Below are 26014 nucleotides of genomic sequence, written 5' to 3' on the forward strand. Positions count from 1 at the left end.
CGGCAGAAGCTGGGCTTTGCGTCGAAACGTCATCAATCTGACCACGTCTGGGCAGCGGCACAACACGCAAAGCTCCGCAAAACACTGGGCCTCGTATTTTGGCCGACAACTTTTAAAGTCACTCCGAACGCGAGATTTCTACTTTTTACTACTGTGCGGGCTACCTACTCTAATTCAACCGACGGAACGCGGGCACTCCGTGGCAGTGGTGCACAGTTATGACAGTGTTGGCATCTCGTATGGCTCACGCTGGCCGCCTTCCCCTCCGACAGATGCAAGTGCGCCGTATCCGCCTGTTTCCCGTCTTTGGACGACGCTGGAGGGCTCGCTGGGTCGTCCAGCTATGCGTGAGTACATGCCCACACGCCGACATGCCTTTGTCTTGGTGCGTGCGTTTCCTCGGGGCCCCCTCCTGAAACCTGCTCGATTTACCACCGGTCGACGTCACCTTAGAGCCTCCGCGAAACGCTTCTGAAACTTCAACGGACACGACCAAGCCTTTTCTATTATTCTAGGAGGTGTCTTACCTGTTTCCCTGTAAGATAACGTTACCTTCGCCGAGAGTTGCGTACGCGCACATGGCAGCACTTCAAAGACAGATTTCACTCTTTTCCTTTGTTTTTATGTAGCTGGCATGTCAGTATATTTCGTGACTTGAAGCGTGTATTTCGAGCGCTGAATTTTGTTGGTAGATATATTATTGCTCGTGTTTAAAAATCAAATTATGAAAATGACTTCAAGGGGAGCTTCAGGCTTATAAAAAAAGAATGCCCTGTGTTTTTATTTTTTTTTTTGGCGGGTGAACAACTTTTTATATATTTAAGCTTGTTGAGTTACGTAAGGAACAAACTTTGACTGTTCATAAAAAAAGGTGACAGGTAAATTAGTTTATCTCGATCCGGAATTGTAAATAAGATAAAACAAGATTTGCGCCCGTGATGCTACTCGTTATACAAAAAAATTGACAGCTCGAGGTCAGAAACAGCAGTGGCGTAAGGAAGAGGCCCTGAGGAATGCCGCTGAGACCGCACAGACTGCACATGTCACAGACGCACAGAACACAAACCGCGCACGCACAATCCCGACCACCCACACACACGCACACGCACAAGCACCACGCAGAAGCGCTGCCCCAAGGAACATACCCTGGTGAACGCCGCCGAGGGCGCACAGACCGCACACGTCACAAACGCACAGAACACACAAACGCACACGCACAAGCCCGATCACACACACACGCACAAGCACCATGTCGTCTGCTGGGCTGCAAGGTTAGCACCTGCGAGGACTATCACTTTCTGCCTGTCGTCGATACTTCACCGAAACATGACACCTGACGAGACCTGAAAGCCGTCTTAACAACGCCTTATCCTTCTTGTGGCCACTTTTGAAGGGTCCGAGACAAATGTTTTATTTAAAACCCACGGCTCACCAATTTTATTGTGAGCTCGCATTTTTGGTCGATTTCGTGGGATCATGTTAAAATGGCGAAAAGAAAGGCTGAAAAACAGCATTTTCGACTGCAATATTGCCAAGCTAGAAAAGATCACCGATGCGTAGCTTTGGTGCATGGGTGGTTGGGTGGCGTGTAACAAGTACTGCAGCATGAAGATAAGCAAACTTATTTCCTGACACATAGGCGAGAAAAGCCAAGCAGGATCGCTGGCTTCTTGCTCGTCCACATCCTAGAATCCGAGCCGCTGTGTACATTCCGCACTTTTGGTGACGCTATTTCCGTATTGGGTCACTCAGGAGACCGGTATTTTTGCGGGACCATCTGTCTGCTAATTACGTGGTGCCTAGGCATTGATATTGAGGTTGTGTTTGTCGCACGTCGCCACGTTTATGGGATCTTAGCGTCTTGAATCAATCAATCAAGCAATCAATCAATCAAGCAATCAATCAATCAATCAATCAATCAATCAATCAATCAATCAATCAATCAGTCAGTCAGTCAGTCTGTCTGTCAGTCAGCCAATAAATAAATAAATAAATAAATAAATAAATAAATAAATAAATCAATCAATCAATTTTGTTAGTCTTTGGAAGTTGTACGTAGTGGTTATATACAGAAGACGGTCCCATGGTCAAAGGCTGTAATGGGGCCTCCTAAGACCGGAGATTCCGCTATGGCATGTTTTTCATAGTTATTGACGAAGAATGTTGCCAAGCTGGCATTGCCCCTCTCAGGAGTTGTCTATGTCTCTCTAGTCTGACTCTTCTCACAGCTAGTCGACATTGGCGTAGCCCTGGCCAGAAGTAGATTTTCTGCGCATTTACACTCCATTTTCCGTTTTGTTGATCCCTCTATTTACATTCCGTTATCTGCGTACATTGGGTGCTCACGTACCACAGGCTGTGAAGACCCTTCTGGGACCGCAATAACAGGAGGAGAAAGATAAGGACGGTTGCATGTTTGCGTATCGACCGCTCACCTCTGCGATCCCTCCGCCTCATTCGTCAATATCATCTTTTAAGGACAAAAAATAAATAAAACAAAGATACCCCAAAGTTACCCTCAGACGTCAATAGTCTGAAGCTAGGGTCCTCGTTACCTTCATCACCGTCCACTGCAGAACGAAGGCATCTGCCTGCACTACCCCAATCCGCTCTTTTCCCCCAATTTTGTTCGTATTATTAAAGCGAAGCTTTAGTGTCCTCACTGATGCCGTTGTACTCCAATATGCCGTGCAGGAAGGCCAACTTTCTCTGACGATAATGATGAATGATCGTGGGTGAAGTAAAAGAAACCAACGCTTCCTTCCGTGGCCGAAACCGAACCTGGGTCCCTCGCGTTATGAAGCCAGCGTCTCTCCGGGGGCTCCATTTCGATATGGTCGAATCAGGCATTGATTCGCGCGTACAGCCCAAACCCGAACGTTAGGAATGCGCAGTGCACACCCGAGAGTTGCTGTGGGTGTTGTAGAAAAGTGGTGCGTTCCTCCAGAGTAGCACATACTCGCTGTGTGGGATTGGCCAACCAAAGCATCCATCACGAGAAAGCTTCGCGTTAAACTATCGTCGTTTGCGCTGCTGAGCATGAGGACGGGGGTTTGATTCCCGGCCGTGGCTGCCGCTTTTCTGATGGAGGCGAAAAGCAAAAAAAACGCCCGTGTGTTCGAGATTTCGGCGCACGTTAAAGATCCCCAGGTGGTCAAAATTAATCCGGAGCCCTCCACTACGGCGCGCCTCATCGCCTGCGTTGTGTCGGCGCGTTAAACCCCACAATCAATCAATCAATAAATCAATCAATCAACCAATTAAACTATCGCCGGCGTTAGACAGAGGGGTGCATGATTTTTCCAGCATCGAGTCACGTATCATTCCTGGTCCGGTTTCTTAGAAGTAACCATTCTGTTATCCCGCTGGTCCACGGGTTATCATTTGAAGTTTGTGCCCTTCGCGTATTTTCTTGTGTGCGAGTACTCCCGTGCCACGTTTTTGGGTGATCAACTGCACTGATCAGAGCTCCTTATGGAACGATGAAGCCTCGTGGAGGTGCACCACTGAAGAAAGGAAAAGGGAGAAAAAGGTGCACTCCTAAGCGTGAGAAAATGTTCCAACGTCTTTTTTTTTAGTTATTCTAGTCAGCGAAGAAATTTTAACCGGTTTAAACACTAACTTTAAGTCAGTGATATCCGATTGATCTCTGGGAATGAGAGCGCCGTCGCAACCTCCACAGCAGGGACCTCCCCCTTCCCCGCAGAAGAAGGCCTCGCGTCGAGGCGTTCGGTGAGATAAACACGTTATACTTAACAAGGCTCTCGATCCGCCCAGTAGATAAAGGGATGCGATCTGCACGCGGCAGGAGAGGCCTCTTCGCCTGTGCTCCGTCACTGCTGACTTAGGCTTCGTGGCGTAGTGTTTTCACTCGCGATGCTTGGACCGTGCGTGGTAGGACACCTCGTTGGGTGAAAATTCCCGAATTCCCGTCGACAGCCGCCTCGTTTCTGTAGCGCGTGTGATAAATGTCCTTTCTATCCTGCGGCAGGGTGGCTGCGGAACAAATCTAGCGATACGCGCTCATTCGATATGACGGTGCGTCGCTGTTAGTTTGTGAGGTTTTTTTCTAGAGACTCACTTGTTTGCGTTCGGTACTGTGCGCGCACAGATCCCCTTTATTTACCGCTAAACATACAAAACTTCAAAACCCCTGCGACTTGTAAACCTTATAACTGCTTTTTATTTGTTTGTCTTAGGAACGGATGCATCTTTAAATATAAAAGTAAGTGTAGTAAGAACTGCTTTGTTTATTCTACTGCCCGAACGAGCCCTAATTAATAATTGCCAGACTAAAAGATTTCATCGCGTTCTGGTTAAGATTTTCTTCTTTTAGGGAAAGCTCCACATGCATACACGCCGTTTGGCTGAGCAAGTGCCGGCGGGAACATGTATATATTATGATCGGAGCATTTTCAAAGCAGATTCTCTGTGCTTATAATGCGAAATTAACGGACGTGCTTAAATGAAAGTGAAAGAAATTTGACTTTGACTTTGAGTGCGTACCCTCATCGATGTAATCAGCTCACACAAAAAAAAACTGTAGCATACTTCCTGCGTGACAAACAGTAATGTAGGATGATTTTAGCTATTTTAGGATAATTTTAAGCTGGAAGAGATTGTTAACTCAGAAACTAATACGACACAGTTTCTTATTCCAGAAGGCGCTTCATGACGCCTTCGGGACCGCTTCTTCACCATGCTGCTTAATAACAAAATAACACTTCGGTGTTTTAACACGCCGAAGATACACACATTGGCTGTGAGGCGCGCCGTAGTGGATGAACGGCAGCACCTCACCTGGGAATCTTCAACGTGCGCCGAACCTTCGACACATGGACATTTTTGTTTTCCTTCTCCATAAGAAAAACTGCCACAGGAGCCAGGATCGAATCCGCATACATGTGGTCTGCCGCACAACACTTTACCATGGGGCCCACTCCGGTTTTTCTTTTACTATTATTATTGATTGCTGACCTACTTCGGTGGGCACGTCGCTGAACAACACAAACGCTACCACCGCGAATTCAGCTGATGCCATGGTTCCACACAAAAGTCAACCCGAAAACCGTGTCTGCGCCTGTGGCACGGTACATTCCAGCATCATTTCGTGCTCGCTTAGGCGCATGCGCAGGGTACACGTTTACTTCAAATCGTGTGCTGGGTTTCTCAATTCGCGGTATTCTACCATAGTTGATAATTCAGCTACCTTGTCGGTGAAGGAGGCATCCGGGAGTATTCGGAGTTTACTTGTTTAAAAATCGCCGTTGGATGTTTTGTCCCATCACGGGTTCCACCTAATCGTGACATTTTCGGTTCCATCGTGGATGCGGAGGCCGCGTGACCAGCGTCATTGCTATTGCGACGAGGTGAGAGCGCGTTGCTACAGCGAAACGGGGGAGGGGGTGCTGTTTCTATGGTAACCAGGGATGAACTGCGATGGAAAGATAGGGTGCACTTATTTCTCAGGTTCGGGCCACGCGCTCCTTACTTGCGTTTTATTTCTCTCCTTGGCAGCCTTTCGTTCATATTTAAAGTACTTAGAACGCAGTGTTCTGCGTTGTGTCGGCGTAGAGTAGTGGTTGAGCCTCTCTCCGGTCTCCAAGCGACCCTGGATTGTACTCTGATCCTTCCCATCGATTTGTTTATGCTGATGGCGTAACCCGTGCGGCAGGTGTTGGGGCTGGCGTTAGTTCTGGTGGGAGAGGCCCCGTGCTTTCCGGCAGCGCCTCTCATTGCGGGCGCCAGCTAATTGTGCGCTTTCGCAGACCTATCCAGGCAAATTTTTAGCGTAAATACATGGCATTGCTATAATACAGTATCTAACGCAAATTGTCTCTCTGTCCCTCATTTCTCTCATAGTCATTATAAAAAATCGAGCGTCCCCTGTAAAGGGTGCACTGCCTCAAGTATACCCTTTAGGCGGGTAAGCCATCTTTCTGAACGGGGGCGTGCAAGTTTTTTCCGGTTTTAGAAAAAAAAAACGATAATAGCTCTCACATTTTATTCCTATCGACGTGCTTACAGATGATAATACTGAGAGGCTGGAAGACGCAGGGAGAAAATGGTTCCCCGCCAAATACGCGGGGAAACATTTTTTTTTTTTCTGTAGTGCGCTCGGAGAGAAGCGAACGGAGATGCTAGCCGATTTCAAATGAAGAAACGTCGCTAAGCAGTTCCTAAAAAAAATGGGAAAGTCAGCGCACGCGATACTGCAACGCAAAATGAGAAACGCTTTCTGCTTTTTGGTCGGGTGATTAGTGAGCTTATTACAGCGCGGACCAGTATCGTCGCGTCGTGCGTCGCGCGTCGTGCCTTTTTATTACTTTTCCAACTTGATACGCACTGGCTTATCACCCGTCCGCTTCGCTCACATTCAGGGGGTGAAACATTTATCTCCCTTATTCTTTCCTCAGCTCCTCCCGGTGGCGCGCGGGACATGTTTTCCAAGGAGAGGGGGAAAATAAAAAAACGAACGAATAGCGTCTCCGACATTTCCCGCCTTGGCAATGCGTCCGGGCAGAATAACAGGAGCGGTCTTTCCTGTCGCGTCGTTCTTTTTGCGGGGCTCGGTCGCAAGCGGCGGAATTTCCTCGGGGCCGCCCGCTTAATTCCTGCGCGCATGAAAGAGCCACGGGGCCCTGACCGCCGTCGCCACAGCTCGCACACAATGCGACGACGCGTCCATTCGCCGCTTCTTAGAAACGCCGCTCTCCGCCCGCGAGGCACCGTCGGAGACGCACGGTGATACACTCTTCTTTTAGGGCCACGACGTCCTCGTCTTTGCGGTGAGCCCCTTCTTTGTGGCAGGCGCCGTTCCTCTCGTAGAGGTGCTCGTTTTTTTACTCCTTCATCGTCCTCTTTGGGCATCACCGAAGGGTATTAACAGTAGCGAAGTAACCGCTAGACAAGAAGCCGTAACACACTTTGCTATGTTTCGTCAGCTATGTTTCGTGTCGATCGGGACTTGTAAGCCTTGTTTGTTCGGGTTAAGCTGTGTACCCACGACCAGATCACGGCGGCACCTTTTGGCAGCAGGACATGCGGTAGCGTAAATTGTGTATCGTAAGTAACAAGTTTGATGTAGCGTACTTGAATGGTCACACAGGTAGTTCGTAGAAGAGACTCTTCCTTTATTATTGCAAGACCTCTTTTCCCACCTCCACATAAAACGTAATCTACACGCGACGGTTTTCGGTAGCCATGTCCCGCCTGCTCTTTATTGTTTGACGGGCTCTAAGTGATCGTTGTGGGTATGTAGGGCACACTAAATACCAAAATAAAGTCGAAGTATTCACCAAAAACCGTCCAGCAGCCGACTGTACCACGCCTCCAACGTGCCTGTTTTCCTTTTTCTTCTGACGGCGCCTCTTCCGTCGCGCACCTTCTCGCCAATAAAACCTCTTTGCGATATTTAGCAAAGATAGACATTTATGTTAGCTTGACATTTTAAAATAAATTGCCATCCACCTTCGATGCAGCCATCAGGCCACAAAAAGAAGGTGCACACGATCATAATAAAACTACGCATTTATAAAACGAATTCTTCTGGTCCGGCCTTCGGGCCCAGGAAAGTCGTTTATTCTACCAGATGAGCTAACCAGGAGGCTAGACGTTTGTAGCGCGAGGGCCAATTAATAGACAACTCTAAGTGGAGGGCACGTGTTACTCCATCAGTCGATGACTGTTGAGGAAAGCCCCCATTGTTGGAGTAAGTTTTTTCGATGAAAGAGTTGATGTTCACTAAAACACAGCCATGTCTCCTCAAAAAAGAGCCAAACAGCTTTTTGTAGCGTGAGCTACACTGGCCGAGGTTAAGCAGTTTCGCGTGTCTCCTGGAGATCCGTGCTGCGCATGCGCGAAAAAGTGACGTCACACGGCGCACAGAACATTGCTCGCTGCCCGGCGTCTCTCACACACCCCCCGCGTCCAGCGTCTTCGCCGACCTTCGTTCCGCACGTGGCGGCCCGGTCCACTTGATGATCGTGCGAGGGGTGACCGGGTGTGGAACCGATGGCTCGTGCGTCGCAGCAACACCGGCGTGCGCCTGTGGAACCAGCTTAGCTCTGGGGCGATTGGTGACGCTACGCCGGAGCCGCTTGATAAATATACATGTGTCTCATAATGCGTATACCGAGTGTGTGTCATTGAAGCAGCAGTAAGCATGATAATCAAGCTAATCTTAGACAACCAGGAAAGCCAAGAATAACCAGCTGAACCTTAGCTCACGTTACGTATATCCTGGCATAGCCGAGCTAAGCCACTGCTATTTTTTTTTCATCCAACCGTTTCGCTTTCCGCGGTAATGAGCGTCTGAATTTAAGGTGAATGTCAGTCTTTCCTTCGCGGAAACTTACCAAGGCATCCCTGTAGCGGTCAGCTCATTGACTTCTCGCTAGGTCCAGGATCCAACCATTATTAAGATTTTTTAAGCGCAGCTTTAGTGTCCTCACCGATGCCGTTGTACGCCCATACGCCCTGCAGGAAAGCGAACTTTCTCTGACGATGACGATGAATGATCCTGGGTGAAGTGAAAGAGTGAAACGCTTCGCGTGGCCGGAATTGAACCTGAGTCCCCCGCGTTATGAAGCCGGCGTCTATCCCATCGCTCCATTCCGACATGGTCGAAGCGAACGCCAAGTAGCAGGCACCGATTCGCGCCGCACACCCCAAACCAGAACGTTAGGCCTACGGACTGCACGCCCGAGAGTTTCTGCGGTTATTCTAGAAAAGCGTTGCGTGCCTTTAGAGTAGCACATAGCCGCAGTGTGGGATTGGCCAACGAAAGAATCCATCGGGATAAAGTTTCGTCGCGTTCAACCACCGTCGTCGTTCGACGGTAGGGTGCATGGCATTTTTAATTGCATGATGGTATCTTGGACGTAGCGAACTGGATCTCGATGGCAATGTTTGTGTGGGTTAGTTGGATTGCATTTTGCCGTCCTCTAGTGAGAACGCTTCTAGAAACTGTTTGCGCCAAGCCGTCCTGGGTGAAACCTAAAGCAAGCACAATCACAGTCTGTACTTACCACCTTAGTCGTATATCCCTCAGCACCGATCCTCAGACGGTGACCGTTTGCTCGTTAGATTTAAAACAAAAAAAGTGAAACGTTTTTCAAGATTGCCCTTCCGTACCACGGAACGAAAATGTGCAATCAAAAATGAAATAATAATTTAGCCTAGCCGAAGAATTGTTGAGAAACGATAAATAAAAAAAAAACGTTTGTCCACAGCACAGCCCACCCAAGGTGATATGAGTTGCATACTCTTTACAATGCTAATACAAATGTGCCGAAGCCGAATTATGACGTACTTCTAATCGGTAAGCTTACGTTCCTGTAGCCAGTTTGCTTACCTTCTGTAAATGAAGTCTCCGCTAGGCGCGGATCTCCCGGCAACTTATTGTTGCCGTCATTGCGGATGAAGCCTTCTTTCCAGGCCCTGTACCTGCTTGCAATTTGCACGCCGGAAGTTGTCCGCGTGAGTGTACGTTGTAGTGCGCGCTCTCCAAGCCAAGCCAAGACTGACCCGCGCCGCTGTTTCCCATTCAAGACGTTTGTATTTCCAAGCCAAGCCAAGAACGATTCGCGCCGCTGTTTCTCATTCAAGGCGTTTCCCAACGTTACGTAGTTCCTAAATCCTCCGCAGGAAGGCTTGCGAAAAGTTTTTGTCTCTTGGGTCACAGACATCGCATTTTTTGTCAGCCAGAATGAGTTTCGTATCAGTTTTATTTTGACGATTACTCTTATCACCAGTAGCCAGATATCACTGTGACTCCCCGGCCTCATTTGTTCACGTGAGGTTGGGTCTTACTTTTGCAAATACGCAGCACTAAATGTTGCCTGCCCATCCGCACGTTAACAATGACGAAATTTACCTAATTTCGGTGAGTGGCTGTGTCTAAATGGTGAGCGGATGTAGCGTTCGACATTAGTTAGCGCCGGTTAACTGTGTACGGTAACTTAGGATGGTTTCTTGTTTGAAATAACAAAAGAAACGGGAGAGCGTACAAGACGAATCAAATATGCTTGCCGTAGCACAAAGCGATGTCGGCCTAGTCGTTTACGTTATGTCTACTTAAAATAAAAAGATGACCCGGTAACGTGACTCTGCGCGGTTCTGTTTCTGGACTGTTCAAAAGCACGAGTGAGCAAGTGAATCTACTGCATGGCTCGTCTTCTCCTCACTTGATGTCTATTTCCTTTTGTACACTTGTTTCCCATAGATCCTGCATTTGTTACTGCATGATAAATTCAATTGGCATGAGTATAGACAGTCTTCAACCTCAGCTGCTGCATTACACTCGCTTCCCAATAAAATAAAGCGACGCGAATGAAACACTCCGTGCATGTCGCGGCGACCTATATCCACGGGAAACACTCAGGGACAACGCCACCTCGCACCACCACCCCTCCACACCTTTTTTTTTTCCTTCTTTACCAGCGCCACACACGTTCCTCACAAGCACGCGCCACTTTTACACCGTAAAGCACAGGCCACTTTAACGTACTTGTGAAAACATAGCTCGAAGTGCGTGTATGCAAGTCGTATATAAGCCGTTGACTTGTCACCTGCTTATAGCCAGCTGGCCAGTCTGCGTTTTGCCCCCTAAAAATAACGCATACACATCACCCGACGTAATTAATCACTGATCGTGACAAGTGCGTGGGCTATTTTCAACTTTCCTAATGCAGCGGGTCGTTTTAATTTACTCTTTTTTTTTCTTTCGTTGGTTAAGAATTCCTTCTTTTTTTTATTTCCCCACCCATGCGTGGTGTTTGCGAGCAAGACTTTCACTTAATAAGCACTTCCCGTTTCCTCATCTACTGACACGAACGACCAGATTGCGCTTAACAGAAGCCACCGCTTGTGGGACCATGCACTTGAAATAGGGCTCAGCCACTAAAAGCAACGCATTCACCCCTTCTGGCGATCGCTCCCGCTGAAACCTGAGACGCTCTGGGCATGCGCCTTACCAGAAGGCGGCAGAAGCGGCGGCAGCAGCAGCAACCGAAGCATCGTGTCGCCGGTAGCCGGCAAACGTACGTACACGAAGCACGGCCGGAGCCTGCGAGCCCTGTCCATGTTAGATAGACTTCTCTATGGATGGCATGAGAGCACCGAGATCCCTCCAGCCCCTCGTTTTCGACTCCTCTTCCCAGATGTTGCGCTTGCTGCTGTGGCATAATCATCACTAGCCGTTGTCGTAGACTCCACTATGTAGCATGTCTCCTCCGTGTCCCCTTACTAAGCCTGGTAGACATATTTCTTCCCTTTTTCTTATTCTGGAATGCTTCCCCCTTGTACTCTACCGTTCTATCCCTCTTTGTCCCTAATCGTTATTCGTACCGCATTTCTGTAAAAACATCGCCTTTCAATACAGCACTCGGAGAGCCTCGCTAGTTGGACATTCTGTAAAACTTTTTGTCAATACATTTGGCAGTCATCGATTTCGAAAGCACTTTTTAAACGATTCGCACTGGCATGGTTCCGTTAATTGCGAAGGAAAGCTGTGGGTATTCGAAATAAGGCGCCAAGGAGCAGCAGTTCTTCCTTTTTCTGCTGCAGTTCTTTTTCTGTATCTATCGGGACGGGGTGGCGGCCTTGGGAGCTCAGCGGCACCTAGGGTCTTCTTTCCGAGCACTAAGGTCCTCCAGGTAGCGCGAGGCTAATGCTGTCTTCCAAATTTTGTCTGACTGCCACAGCAGCAAGGTAGCGGCACCTCGGATCAGGAGGAGGAGCTCAACGACATCCAGGTGCGACTGCCGAACCGGACGCCCCCTAGCGACCACCAGCAGCAGCTGACACCGCCGCCGCACCACATCGTCACCATGTCGCGGTCGAGTCTGAACAACCCGGCACCGCTCGTGACCACAATGACTTCCTCGCACGGCCCGCCGCTGTGCGTCACAACGGCGGTGGTCAGCTACCCCGCGGTCGGCCCGTCCGACAACGACACCAGCTGCGGCGGCAGCGGTGGCGGAACCTCGACGAGTCTAGTTGGGGGACCGGCCGCCACCGTCGCTGCCGCCGCCGCCGCCGCCGCCAGTGGCGCTGGGGTCGCGAGTGGTGCTTCGAGCGGCCCCGCGAGCTCCGGTGGCCCCATGGTTCGCATTTCGACACTGTGATGAAGAGACAGCCTATAACAATACCTTCACCGACAAAGACAGACACACTCCGGGAAGGAGACCCGCGGAGCCCTTCAGGAAAAGAATCCAATCCGCCGGCCAGTTTGCAATCCACCTATATCCGGCTTCCCGCGTTGATGCGGCCGTCTCCGGCTGAAGGGCGTCCCGCGGGAACGCGACCTCTCCTGTTCTCGCCATCACCAGCTCAAAGCCAAGTTTCCTGTTTTGTTGCCGCGTCGAACGAGGCAACGCCTCGGGTTTTCCCCATTCCACGCCAAACAAGGGAATCCAGGTCGCTAGTCTCACGCTTCCACCATACTCATGTTGTGTACATAGACGTGAGAGTAAATACGGAAAAAGAAGAAATTAGCGCGAGCCGTGCACTGGGTGAGAGCGTTGGTGGAGTGGTGAGCTCTTGCAGGCTTGGTGCAAATCATATGCAACCGAAGACGTCGTGATATATCTCATGCCAGCCATCCTTTACGCCTAATCGTTCGTCCCTAGGACAGAGGCGCTCTTCTCTTCTCTAAGATAGGAAATTTAGAATTTTCAAGATTACGCGGGCCGCAACTGCGTCAATTTCGAGCAATATCATTCTTCTCCGTATAAATCTTCCGCGCTTTTCATTTATTTTTATTCCTGATATTGAAGCACGACTGCAACAAAATCGCTTACAAGTACCTGCAGTTCCGACTTAAAACAGCATTCGGAATTGTTGGGGGTTTTCTTTGGGACATAATGCATCTCTGATGTAATCTTTTTGTTCGCAGTACACGCTATTCTAACGGCTCATGCATGTTAAAACAGAGTGAAGCTTAAAAAGTAAACAAAGCAGTAGCACTTGTGATACCTGCTAGGCCTCTAACGCTCAACCGTTCACTTCTTACCAGAATTGCACTTTCTGCGATTGTAATAACACCTCACCATGCTACAGAAGACGGTAGGAACACCTTTCGCAGCACCAGACGCGCAATCTTCCACAATCATAAGAGACCAAACATTGAGGGAGAGGCAGGCTATGTTCCGAGTATAACGGCGCATGAAACGATACGAGAACTTGAGCAGGGAGCTTTCGAGTGCTTGCTGATTTGCTTAGGTCAAAACAAAAAGAAAGACACACGACTTACAGATCCGTGTAATCTTTTTCGGCGGAATCTTCCAAGAATAGTATATGAATACAGCCTATTTTGATATACGCTGAGCGGCCTCATTTTCTCGGTGCGAACTTGCAAGTTAATCTCTCGTATCTTTATCTTCATCTTCACTTTTTGCGGATGTGGTGCTTTTTCCCTGCACAGCTTTCGGGGGCCAGATACGTGGTGCGTTTTATTTTTGCTACACACAAGCACTCTCACACGCACAGCCCACACGCAAAGTGCGCGCAGCTCCTAGACGCCACCGTGTGCTCAGAACTCCGTTATCTGTTCTCGGACGAACCTGAGAGAAAAACAAGAAGAACAACAAAGAAGAAGAAAACAAAAAGGGCCAATTTGCTGTCGTCACTGGCGCTTTCGTGTCCTGCCTGGCTTTGCTCTTTCACCACTGGACTCCAGCCAAACTACGAGATGCACGAGCGCAACTTCTGCGCGTTATTCCTTCTGTCCCCTCAGCGTGCGCGTATGCTTATAGGTCGCGAAAAGAAGGTTGCGTCAACGGCATCGACCTGTCTCTCTCTATCTCTCTATCTCTCTCTTTCTTCAATCGCTCTCTATCTCTCCGACGAGTTGGCAAAAGAAACGAGCGATACACGAAGAAGCAATGAAGTGTGTCTAGGCAGAAGAAGGCATCATGGTCGCTCTCACTGTGCAACCGAAGAAGATTTAATCTCTCTCTCTCAACCCCTACAAGAAACGCGTCCGACGGCATCGAGGCCGCCGGACAAGCCACGTGTACCAGCTCTGCGCATCTCTTAGCTATCTGTCGCTACCAGCCACCTGTGAATGCACGTCTGTGCGAGTGTGTGCTTGACGGTGGTGTGTGCTCCCGCCAAAGACACCGAGTGTGTGATGATGATGATGATGAGGATGAACACTTCGGCAGCAGCGCCGTCATGGACCCCGGGGGTGGAGTCACCCTTCTCTAGAGACAAAACAAAAGCGAACACTGTGTGTTCACGCTCGTCGAACTTTGGTGTGTTTGTTGTGTTTCTGTTTTTTCCAGACTGTTGACGAAATACTTCCCCATAGCAAACAAAAATATTTAACGGAGGCTCGCTCACGATGTTGACAAAAGATAAGAAGCTGTAAGTTTTCTCGTGGAAGTCCTCTTTTATTTTTTATTGCCTTGGCCTATATTTCGTTGTTTCTCTGATAACTGTTGGGAGGCTTGTGACGTGTTAGGCTGAATGTTGCTGTTTCTTGAACAACGTGTCTAGTCGCACAGCAGGTCACAGAAAGGTGCATGCATGTAGCGTATCTTAAATTGGTTTTGATATTCTTTAGTTGCCGTTAGAAGTAAGCGTTAGGAGGCGTGATACCTCACGCGAGAAAGAAAAAAAAAAGTGGTACATTGTTGACGCTTTAGACAGCGAGTCGTAACGTCGTTAGCCCACACTGAATTGCTTCACTAGGCCAAAAGATTTCTTTTCAAGGAACCGCAACTTTCTTCTGTTCGCGTTCGTTCTTCTTTCGTTTCTTCTTTCAACGTGCTTTTCCGTTTCAGAGCTTCGTTCTGCCGTGTCAATGTGTGCTTCCTTGCGTACGAGATGTTGCCTTGCTTCAGTGATTTCAGCCTTTTATGCAAGACCCGAGCATCTCTCTCTCTCTCTCTCTCTCTCATCCGCTTCCTCCGGAAACTTTGTCCTGGTTGTTGTTGTTACTGTTTGCCGCGATTGGTTCGCGCTGCGCTCACTACGAACCAATGTGTCTCTCAACCGAAAACGTTCTTGTCTTATAGAAAAAAAAAGCACGAAAGCTATCTCTTTACCGATCGTGTTACCATTACCGCCAGTTTAGCTCTGTCCCAGAATCACGTCTTACGAAACGGAGCTCACTGTTTTCGGTGTTTAACAGCAAGGGGCCGCGAAGAATACAACGCCGCAGGGCCGACCTTATAGTTTCCCCACCTGTAGAACTGCTGCCCAGTACGCCTTTCCACCTTCTGATTGTCCCTCTGGTTTCGCCATCACGAGCGGTGTTCGTCCAGACATGCTATCGCAATCATTCTGTTGTCTGACTCCCAGAAAGAAAGGCGCGAAAAGTCGATCACGGTTTGCCAGTTCGCTGCGCGAAGTGTTTGGAGAAATAGTGCCTGTGAAAGGTCTACGCGCCGCGAACCGTTCATGAACGCGGGTGCTTCGTTGGCGGCGATTCCTTTACGTGTCGTGTGCTGACTCTCTGGCTTAATTCAGCGCGGGGTCCGAATGGCGGGGAAGGGAAAAAACGCTAACGCAGCGTTCCAAGTCGAAAAAAAAAATGGCTTCACGTTTGTTATTAGATCGCTTGTAGCTCGCCGTAACGATCGTCTGCGAAACGAAAAAAGAGGGGCTCTCTTCTTTTTAACACCGAACACTGAAAGCTCTGCTTGGAAACTAATCGAGACTCCAATAGGTGAGAAGCGCGGTTGTGAAATGACGAGAAAGAGGCAAAACGGAAAGGAACGGCGTTGTCGGTAAACAGCAGACGACATTTTTGTCCAACTTTTTTCACCTGTCGTCTGCTTCCTAGTCTTAGGAGTGGCCAACAAGCCTAGAAGCTCGTCTGGTGCCTAAACATTTCAGAAGAGATTTAGCTCGATGTAAAATAATCCGCGGTGACGCGAATCTTCGTTGTATTAAGAAGCGGCGTGCCGCTAACACCGCCGCTTGGTGGCGTTCAGTCAGTGTTCAAAATGATCTAGTTTTGCGCCGGACGTGAAATGACACTGAAATGGGAGCACTTGGCACGTTGTCTGTGATAGTTTCGCGATAAGCGTGCTTGGCTTATTGGACTTATTTGATGAACTAGGGAGAAATAGTGGCTTAAGCGTCAGTCCCTGCTAACATGGCTCCGCGGTAGCTGCGACCCAGTCGAAGGAACAGCAGACGACGTGCCTCTGATCTTTAGGTAGGACATCTTGAAAACGTGACTTCGAGGCTGGTTGTGAACACGGGTTCGCCGTCAACCCTCTGAGAAAACGACCATCGGTGATTGGAAACAAGACCTTGCCGAGTAAACTTTACGCTTGTGTTGTGAGTAGCTTTTCGCAGAAAAAGATATGTATATATCGGAAGGAGAAATTACGGGAGTGGAAGTGTCGTTGAGCGCACAAATGTGTACATGCCGAGCACGTTTCGGTGGTATATCGGGGGCCGCTTTTCCTTGAATCCGTCGGCTGCCGTAGGGCCTTTCTCTTTCTTTCCGGTTATTTTTCGGGCAAAATAGTATTTTTTTTAATGTGTGATCCTTGAATTCTCTTTCCTCGCTAAGGCAAGGACTAGAGGCAGGGGAGAGTGTCCAGTTAGTGTTGTTGTACGTTTTTCTCCAATGCCGCGAAGCGTAGTTTGGCGTGTGCGAAGGTGTCATAGACGCCAAGGGCCGGCTTGACAAGAGAGAAAAGTCGTGTTTGATTGGAACGGCACAAAAACGAAATATCCCGGCCCTTCCTCGAAGAAAGGAATGACGAAAACGTTTTTGACGATATTTTTGTTCAAGATTCTGTAGCCGGTAACGACTAAAAGAAGGTTACAGGGTAGTCCTTCGATGGAAATTAGACACGAGACCCCAAACGAAAAAATGTCCGAGCTCCTAGAAGAAAAAAAAAACGTTTATTTGTTCCTGCTGTGAAATTTTTAGTAAAGACTTAAACTGCGCTGCACTTCACGGTTCTGTTGATCTAGGAATAGCGAAAGAACAAGACTGAACATGACGGGACGCGGTCAAATGTCATGACGGGACGCGGTCAAATGTGGTGTTTTGTTTTCCGTCCTCTTTTTCTAGTCTCTAGTTTGTTGTAGTTTACCAACTGGGCCATTTAAAGAGGGTTGTTCGGTGCGTTTATTGACAGACTTCTTTTTAATTTTGAGCGCGCTTAAGCTTCGCTTTTAACCAGGTCACACGATTGCGTTACCACGCCCCGTTCGCATCGCATGAAAACTATCCGAGCTGTGAAAACTTTCCGCTCCCGCTCGCACGCTATTTGTGAGGGCATCGCCTTACGATTCCTAGTCTCCGTGGTCGCCGCAAGGTGGCGCTAGATGATTTTTCACTCACGCCGATTTTTCGGTCACGGTCAACGCCGCCGACGACGCCGGCTTTTCTGCGACGCGGGACCCGTAACGTTGCGCGTTAAAAGCGTCAACTTCCATTTGAGCGGTATTTTTTTGTGAAAAAAGAACTTCATTCCTTCCTACATCGGGTCTCAAGAAAGAATTGCCGGGTGGGTTGGTCTGCTGCCAGCGAGTCTCTGAAAAAAGCGAATTTCCCACGCATCTTTGTTTCCAGTCATGCAAGCAAACTGGGGCGTTCCGTTCGTCGTCTACCGGCACCTTTAGTTCCGACTACGTATTACCTTGCACAACCATTCCTTTCGTCAGTCACAGCCCTCGCCTTCTAAAAGCGATCTTTTTTTCTTCTTGGTTCCGCACTCATGAACGCAGTAATTCAGCTCAAGTACACGGAGCAAGCGTGACGTGCCAGTACAATAAATAACAGAAGGCCCGAGGTGACTTCTTTTTAGTTTCCTTTTTTTTTTCCTTTGGCTCTTCTGCGCCCGTACAAAGTATAGCTGCGTAGACGTTGTAGTCAATCGTAGCATTTTGACATATCGATGACCTTCGATTTCAACGCAAGGAGTAGGGGATGCGCATATCAGTTGTGACGGGCGTGGCGCATAAGTAGAAGTGAGCTCCCCCTCTCCTGTCGCGCGGCAAAGGAGGAGTACAGTGCACGCTTTTTATCTCAATTATGATCGGCTTCGTACACAGGACCCCGTCGTAGATCCCGTCGTTGCTTTGTAGATTAACTTGCAAAGTCATTTGGAAGAGTTGTTCTCTCGTGTGTTCAGTTGCGCATTAAATCGCCGATTGTTCGACGGTTCTTGAGCTATCGATCGATCGATTGATCGATCTATTATTGGAGAAACTTGAGCAGGTCGTTGAGAATTACTTTTAAAATTAACAACAGCGTGCATGAGGGAAGAACAAGTCCGTGTTGCTCTCTCTCTCTTTGTGCCTCGTTTGTGCGCGCTGTGGTTTTCGTTGCGGCAACACGCAGGCTTCGTGCTATCCGTGGGTCCGTCGCTCTTGGCATATTATAAAAATGGCCCGAATATATTGATGTTCCCGCTAAAGAACCGGGCGAGAACCTTGTCACCAGCCCTGTATAGTAGCGCTCCCGTGGCACAAACCGTTTCGAAAACGAGCTAATACGGATTCCCAGGAACCTGTTAACTGTTCTCAATTGCATCGCCGAAAAATGTACCCAACCGCTGCTTCCCTCCATCTACGCTCAAGAAATCGAGATTGCCGTTGAAAATTTGTCCCGAGTAATGGCGTCCGAAAGAAAACCAAATATGATGTTAAACTTCCGCTCGCGTAAACGTCCATAGATGATTAGGCAAGCCCGAATTCGTGAAACAGCGATCTACCACCGTCCCAAACGCTGCCGATAAGATTAGCAAAACTGGCGTGGAGTATGAATTGTCACATCGTGGAAATTAGTAACGGAGTAAATAAACGTGTAGTACAAACAAACAAATACAAAACGTTTATTCGTTGCTCGGGTTTACGGAGCGAACTGGACAGGCGGGTCGGACACGGACATCAAATCGAAATTAATGTTAGAACATTTAGACGAATTCGACAGCTAACTCTATAACTCTAAGCGAATATGGCGGTGATAATCAACGAAGAATCGATAATTAAGGAATTCGTGTGAACCGAGTTATGCCACTGCGATTTACCGGGATGACATCATCACTCTAGCCGCCGCTTCAACCTAAAATGGCGGCAGCGGTGAATGAATTGCCGCAGTGGTGAATTTTGGACACTTTATGCTTTTAAGTGGCCACCGAATTTGAGAGAAAATTTTATGCTGGCGGCTACGGAGAATTTTTGAACGTTATATTCTTATTTAACCCTGTAGAGGCTAAACAGCTCCACGAAAAAACAAGTCAAGTGATTACAAGCGTTAGTTCCTTTTTTTTCTGCCGGGCTCCTTTTTTCTCTCAATTCGCGGCTACATAAAAGAATCCTCTTATTACAAACCTTTCGAAAAATAAATTAAAATAAGGAATTAACCTCTGGTCTTCATGGTACAGCCGTCGGAGTCGGGGAAAGCGCTTGCTCATCCAGCGATAACTGGAAACGTGGTGCCTGCCGAAAGATATGAGAGGGGGTTGCTTGTTCAATATTCTATGGTAGGCGAATTCGGTAGAAAACGAGAAATATAAAGTATGGCTTTGTAAGGGGTGGCGCGGGGAGCCGCTTAAGCTAAATCGTCAAATCAAGATCCGAGCCGAGTGGGGTGATGACAAAGAACGAATTTCCGAGCCGGGGCCGGAACCACGCGTCCACGGCGGCGCCTCCAGGTCCATCGACATTGGGCGGCGCGTTAGGCCAGAAGATAGCGCATGCACACGTAACAGGTTGTAACGCCTACAAAGTGCTAGCTAGGTTTAACTAGTCGTACATGTATACTCTGACGTATTTCTACACGGACGTTGAGGAGAAAAAAGGCGGGGCGCTGTACTACTTGCTGCCGGTCACCACCGACTGCTGGGCCTCTTTTCGAGCGCTGTGTTTATTTTTAAATAATAGTAATAATAATTGTCGGTATTATTATTACTCGAGATCACTTTTTCAATAGCCAAGGAGAGCATGTAGCCAGCGGCACACGTGGCTAGAGGATTCGTCATAGAGCCGGCTAGGTAGAGGAGAATAGAGTCGTGTCGTTGCTTCCCGTTGTCCCGTTCATTTTTCTACCTGCGAACCGCGACCGTCGTTTTGGCATAGGTGCTTCGAGCGAGCCGCGTTGGTGCCTCTCGCGGGCTGTCCGTCCGGTTCGACGAGGAAATCCCGCTTTCCCCGGTTCAAATTTCCCGTCTCCCACTGTGACGCGATGCTTTGTGGATCTGACAGCTGGCGCATACAGCGCCCATACATCGGTACACCACACGTCGAAAATTCTTCGTTGACGCTACTCAATACTAGGCGTGGTGTCCGAGAAACAACAGGTGCTCACACTTAGAGCCCAAATCTAGTTTGAGGGGGGGCCAAGCTGGTTTAACCGATACGAATTTTTCCCGCCGAGATAAGACTCAGGAGTGCTCGTAGCACACGCCGGGCATTGTTCCCCGCTCATACCTCTTCAATCATTAAGTTAGATGTTTTGCCCCGACGGCTGTATACAAGCTAACGCAAGTAGCTATACCAGATTTAGTTCAGCAGAATCGATTCACAACCTTTTGTATCAAGTGGTCACCCCTTACACTAAAATGCAACACCGGGACTCTTATTAAATGGACATCGGCGTTCAGCTGACTCTACCCATTTTAAAATAACGTCAATCTAAATTCACTGTGCCCTCCCCCGCTCATTACAGCGACCCTCCGGACAGCTCGCGAGGGCAACCGTCGTAAGATGTCGCCGCCCAGTGCGGTTGTCGTGTATATAGCTAGAGTAACGTCAAGGATCCGTTCCAGGATCGCGCAGCGTTCTCACCACGCTCGACAAGCGTACCTGTTACAACAGCTGTCAACATTGTGTGACCGTTTAAAAATTGGGTGTTTTAGCGCGCTCGTGACGTCGTTTTCCCCTCCCTCCATCGTAGCCGCGGAAACAAAGCGCTCAGACGAGAATGCGCGTTTACAAAAAAGCGGGGAAAAATAATTGTGTTTAAAAAATTACAAGAAAGGGTGGCAACGGCGTTTATCGAAATACGTTCTCTGTACTTAAAGTCGGCCGCCTGCAACCTGGTCACTGCGTTTTCTGAATTTATTGTGTAGATCGTCCGTTGTTCCGAGCGCAGTTTGTAAGCGTGAAATGTTTAGTGATCAGAGTAACTTGTGGAATTGGAAGGCGCAATGAGGTTAATTGAGTGAATGCGGCTAAGTTGGGCGGCAGACTTTGCCCGGAGCCTTTAAAGAGAACACGGTTATCGTTTCGCCAGCAAAGAGCCGTTGCGAATGGAGATTCGCTAGGTGGTGGGCGGAGTTTGAGCGGGTAGACTGGTTCGACACATCGCGGCGACGTATTTGCGGGACATTTTTCGAACGCTACGTTTATTTTAAGACAGGACAAGACTAGACAATAGCCATTCCATTAAGAAAAACCTGCTTCTTGTCGCTTTTCCTTGGTCCGGTATTAAAGGTCTCGCTGGTTAGCTGTAAATTACTACGCGGAATTCGCCATGCTTGGCCCTGACCGTGCACAGTACAAGCATTTTTTGCGATTAGACGGTGCAGACTGGGGGGAACCTAAAAATTGCTTGCAAGAACAGCAATTTCAGCTTATAACTTGCAGCCGAGAGCTTCGGGTCTCATTTTGGGCATCGTGCACGCCAGAATTTCTTGGCTACTTCGTGTCTGTACACTTGTGCCGCACTTATTCGCTCGCTGCCTGAAAATAAAGCGGAACTCCTTGAGAAGGGATCCGGGAAGCTCAACGGGTTGTATTGACGAAACACGCGGCGTGCAAAACTTTTGCAATTTTACGATCGGACACACGGCCGCGATTTGTCTTCTGGTGACGCCGCCGTTTCCTACAGCTTATTGACGTTCTCTGTTGTCCAGCTGTTAAGTGGTTCTTCGTTGAGAGAGTAGCTTTCCAGTGCGCATCCTTTCGTTACTCCGTCTTTGAGCTAAAAATACCGATTTGATCGTGGAGTGCTACCGTGAAAACCACGCCCTCTTCCGCAGTGTTTGCGGCAGCACGATAAACATTAAGGTTCCTAAGGCCCCCTGAGTTCTCCACTGGCAGTTCTGTAGGTTGTTGCCTCTGTTATTGTCTGCGAGCATCGGCAATCAGAGGATGACCAATTATGGTCGAAATCGATCCGTTAGCCATCGAGCAAGGTGCGCAAATTCAAACGATAAATAACACCTTGCGAGGCTTTTGCAGGAAGCCAACGCCGAGATTACCGACACTTTATCGACCCTCTTTCCGTCACATTCTTTTTTTTTTTTGTTGTTGTTGTAATTGTTCCTGCCGTGAACTTACGCAGGCCTGTGATGTAACATTACCGACTCCGATCGGGCATACTATTTATATCTTGCCGATGTCTTATTCAACAATTTCGTAGCATAATCTACACTTTAAAAGGTGAATTCGTGCGAGACTAGTTCGAAAATAAGAAATGCTCCTTACGCATTTTTTTAATCGTCCTCTTGCGGACGCAAAACGATGGTGGGCGCATCCGCACACAATCTGTCGTTCCGACAGCGAATGCCGTCTACAACGGTCCTTCTCTCCGACCACGGCGGCCGTGACAGCGCGAGGTAGCGGCAGTCGTTCACTCTGACGTAGAGAGAGAAAACGCGGCTCCGCTAGCAATCGTTCGAGATATGCAACGAAACGACGCACCGCGACCGGCCTGAACGACGCAGACCATCTCGGGGGCCGCACCAACGCTGCATGATATGGCCTTATACCACGCCCCTTATCTCCTCTCCGTTACCCTTTCTTTCAAGTCTTCCTCGCGCGCACAAATCACGTTTTCTCTCCCCAAGTTCACAACCTTGTCGAGGACTAATCCGCGTTCTGTTTTACCGCTGGTCTGGCACGAGTCGCGCCGGTCACTTAGTTCCTCCATCACCCCCGACAAAAACCAGCAACATCCACATTTAAAAAATGAGAAATAGGGATGATACCGAGCTGGTGAGATCTCCCTTTTAAGGACCGCGTGCTCTCCGCGTTCACCAGGCGGTTCACATTCGCATCGTTCCTTGTGGCGTGACGGAAGCCGCGTATGTTATCACCGAGCCGGTTTTGCGTGATTCCCTTCTGGGTGCGAAGTCCGCCCGCCTCGCTAGCGTGCGGCGGAGGCCCGCGAATTGGGTCGGAGCAAATAATTGCTGGCGGCGGGCCCGTTCCCTAACCCCCCCCCCCCTTTCCCTAAACATTTCCCCCATTTTCCCCCACCCACTCCCCGTTTTTCCCTTTTCTTACCCTGATCCTTCATTTTTTTTCCTTCTTTCTTTTCTACGTCCCCCGGCGGCCGCCACACCTCGTGTCGGCCACACACGAATGCAATACACAAGACCCGGCGCAGTGTTTTTCTTTTTCTTTCTTCTTTTTTTCTTTTCCACGTGGCGGGTACTACATACTTGCAAGTGTCGTTCCTTATTGTTGCTGTTCTTCTATGTTGTGTGAACCGAGAGAGACATCTTTTTCCATTCATGTGATGTTCCACAGTTCCCAGTTCCCCGTTTCAATCATTACGGTAAGCATTTAATAAACTGCCTGGCTTACGAACGACCCGCCGTCTCCGATTCTTTTATTCGCGTTTCTTCTGGCAAGCCCTTCAGCGCATGCGCAGGCTTGCGGGCACCGCCGGCGAGGGTCTACAATAAAGGTGAGTGCGCCTGGCCTATTTCTTTGAAATACAACAGCTAAACGACTTGTACTTTGGTTGGAAAGGAGAATTGCTTGTGTATCAACACGGATTGTTCAGAGGGATGTTCAAAAAGCTCTGCATTAATCCATTTAAAAAGGGTGGAACACAAATTTTAAACACGGGATAAAGGAGCCCAGGAAAACGCATGAACACCTCGCCTCTTCTGATCCAGCCTTACCGTTTGCGCCTTACAAGCAAACCCGCAAAGGCGAGGTCCACTCCTAAACCATATACCTCTAGTTGTCACTCATTTGCAACTGCGCCTGCGCACCTGTAGGGGAGGAAGCGAAGATGGGACAGATGACGCCCTTTTTCGGTGCTTCGAAAATACATATTCATGCAACCCTTCCTTTGTCGTCCCCGCTCTCCGGGCATTATGGTTAATTAGATCAAATTTTTCCTAACCCTCATTCTTTCGGAATGAGGGTTAGGGAACGCCTCATTCTTTTTCGGAAGAAATTTTAAGACTGCTCACGCGCGGTAGGCCTGAACGCGGTGCTGCTGTGGTTCAACTGCTTCCACGCCACGGATCAACCCGCATCTCCGGGGTCAACAATCCAGGGATGTGCCGCGCGGGAGATTTTCCCTTTTTCGGGGACTTTTCGGTTGTAATTTTGGCCAAAAGGGGAAGGGGGATTCTTTAATAGATGCAGGGAATTTTAGGAGTCGTGGAGTAAAAAGAAAAATAATGTCAGTAAACCTCGCATTATTTATTACTTTGTTTTCCTTTAAAAAGTTCCAATATCAATTTGCCGGATTTATGTTCAAATATCCTCAGTCGTGTTCCCGCAAGCCACAAGCATTCAACACCGTACCCAAGCCAGTTCATATAACAGGAGCGAGCATAGAGGAAAGAATACTCAATGAGAAAGAGCTAGTAAAGCGTGAAGCGTCAGTGGCTTCAAGATATGTGTATATATATATATATATATATATATATATATATATATATATATATATATATATATATATATATATATATATATATATATATATAGCGAATCAGAATGGGAAATGAGGGGCTCGTTGAAAATAAGACAGAAATAAGAATTGCCAGTCAAGAAAACCTCGGAAAGCAAAGGGGAGGATGTAGTTGGTCGAGATAAAGAATTTGGAAAATAAGAAAGTGGAGAAAAAATGCCCGCCAGGTGGGATCCGAACCCATGACCTCCAGAATACCGGTCTGGTGGTAAAAACAATGAGAAACCTATCCTTCGGTGGTATAGGGGCCTGTAAAGCCCTCCCCAAAACTAGGCTTCCAACCTCCCCCTCAATTCTTCTCCCTTTAGTAAACCTCTCTAAGAACCCGGCAGTGCATTGACATTCCATATCCCATACAGGCTCATGACGCCGGCAAGGCAAAGTAGTGGCTTCGCTGCATCGCATGTAATAGTGGTAGGAGACACGACGGCCCTGGGGAGGTAAAAGGAGACAGGGAAACGAAGAAAACTTCAGAAAGTCACGAAGACACGTAAAAGGTCACTGGCCGTCATAAAGTTCACTCGGCAATCTCATGTTCACAAATCTTCCAGTAGAGGAGCTGGAGTTCACTGAGCAATCGCTGACAGGCTCACGTGTCTTGTTTAGAGGGACACTCATGAGGCGAGTCGGTTGAGAGCGTTACACGAGCTAGCGTAGGCCGTTCGCCAAGGCGTATTCGTCAATCGCTTCAAGAAGGGAAGGATCCGTTCTCACTCGCTGCAGGTCCCGTTTTAAAGTCGGCTTCTTGCCCTACACGTCAGCTGTGCGAAAAAGACAGGTGCACAAAACCCAGGAATATGGTGGGTGTTCGGGTGGCTTAGCTGCAAGCTGAAATTATTTGACAATGTGGCACTGGTCAGCCCATTGTCACGAATGACACATGAGTTCTCGGGAACCGTAAGGGGAAATTGATTTAATGGCTGCTAATGATAACTGCGGCCGATGGAGTTTCTGACGACGAGCATGCAACAAAGCGCTCTCGTTACTTTTAAAAGCTCTCCGATGATAATTGTAGCGTCAATATTTCATCGGTTTCGCCCCTCATCACTCCTATAAGCCTAAAAACAATGCCCGGGACACTGACGGTTGAGAGAGAGATTAGCGTTGCATAGGCGGTGATAGGAATGTAATGGGTGTGGTAATAGGGGTAATTGGCGTAGCCTCCATCTACCTCCGGTGATGAAGTAGAGGTGACTAGAAACTGCTACCACGCGAGAGTTTTTGCACAGAGCACAGTTAGGACGGAGTGGCTTCTCCACGTACGCTGATCTCGGGACCATCATTACAATTTATGTGGTGGAAGGGTCTGTTCAATTCAATTTTCTTGATACAGCAATTTTCTTGATACAGCATCTGCATGCCCCTTTTGCTGAA

General features: G+C 48.5%; 1 protein-coding gene across 4 annotated transcripts in view; it reads left to right on the forward strand.

Annotated features, from left to right (window-relative positions):
* The window catches only part of Shal (Potassium voltage-gated channel protein Shal), a 240323-nt gene extending 216803 nt beyond the window's left edge, over nt 1-23520 (forward strand). For 2 of the 4 annotated variants that reach the window (XM_077683969.1, XM_077683971.1), the window contains one exon: nt 11706-23520. In XM_077683969.1, coding sequence (XP_077540095.1) covers nt 11706-12128 — 423 coding nt within the window. In that variant the 3' untranslated portion in view covers nt 12129-23520. The remainder of the gene's footprint in view (nt 1-11705) is intronic. The other 2 variants (XM_077683970.1, XM_077683972.1) reach the window with 1 other exon arrangement.
* Nucleotides 23521-26014: the final 2494 nt, after the last annotated feature.

This window comes from Haemaphysalis longicornis, unplaced genomic scaffold (genome assembly GCF_048455015.1).
Source record: "Haemaphysalis longicornis isolate Haplotype H1 unplaced genomic scaffold, Haemaphysalis longicornis Haplotype H1 scaffold_9, whole genome shotgun sequence".
NCBI classification, from domain to species: Eukaryota; Metazoa; Arthropoda; class Arachnida; order Ixodida; family Ixodidae; genus Haemaphysalis; species Haemaphysalis longicornis.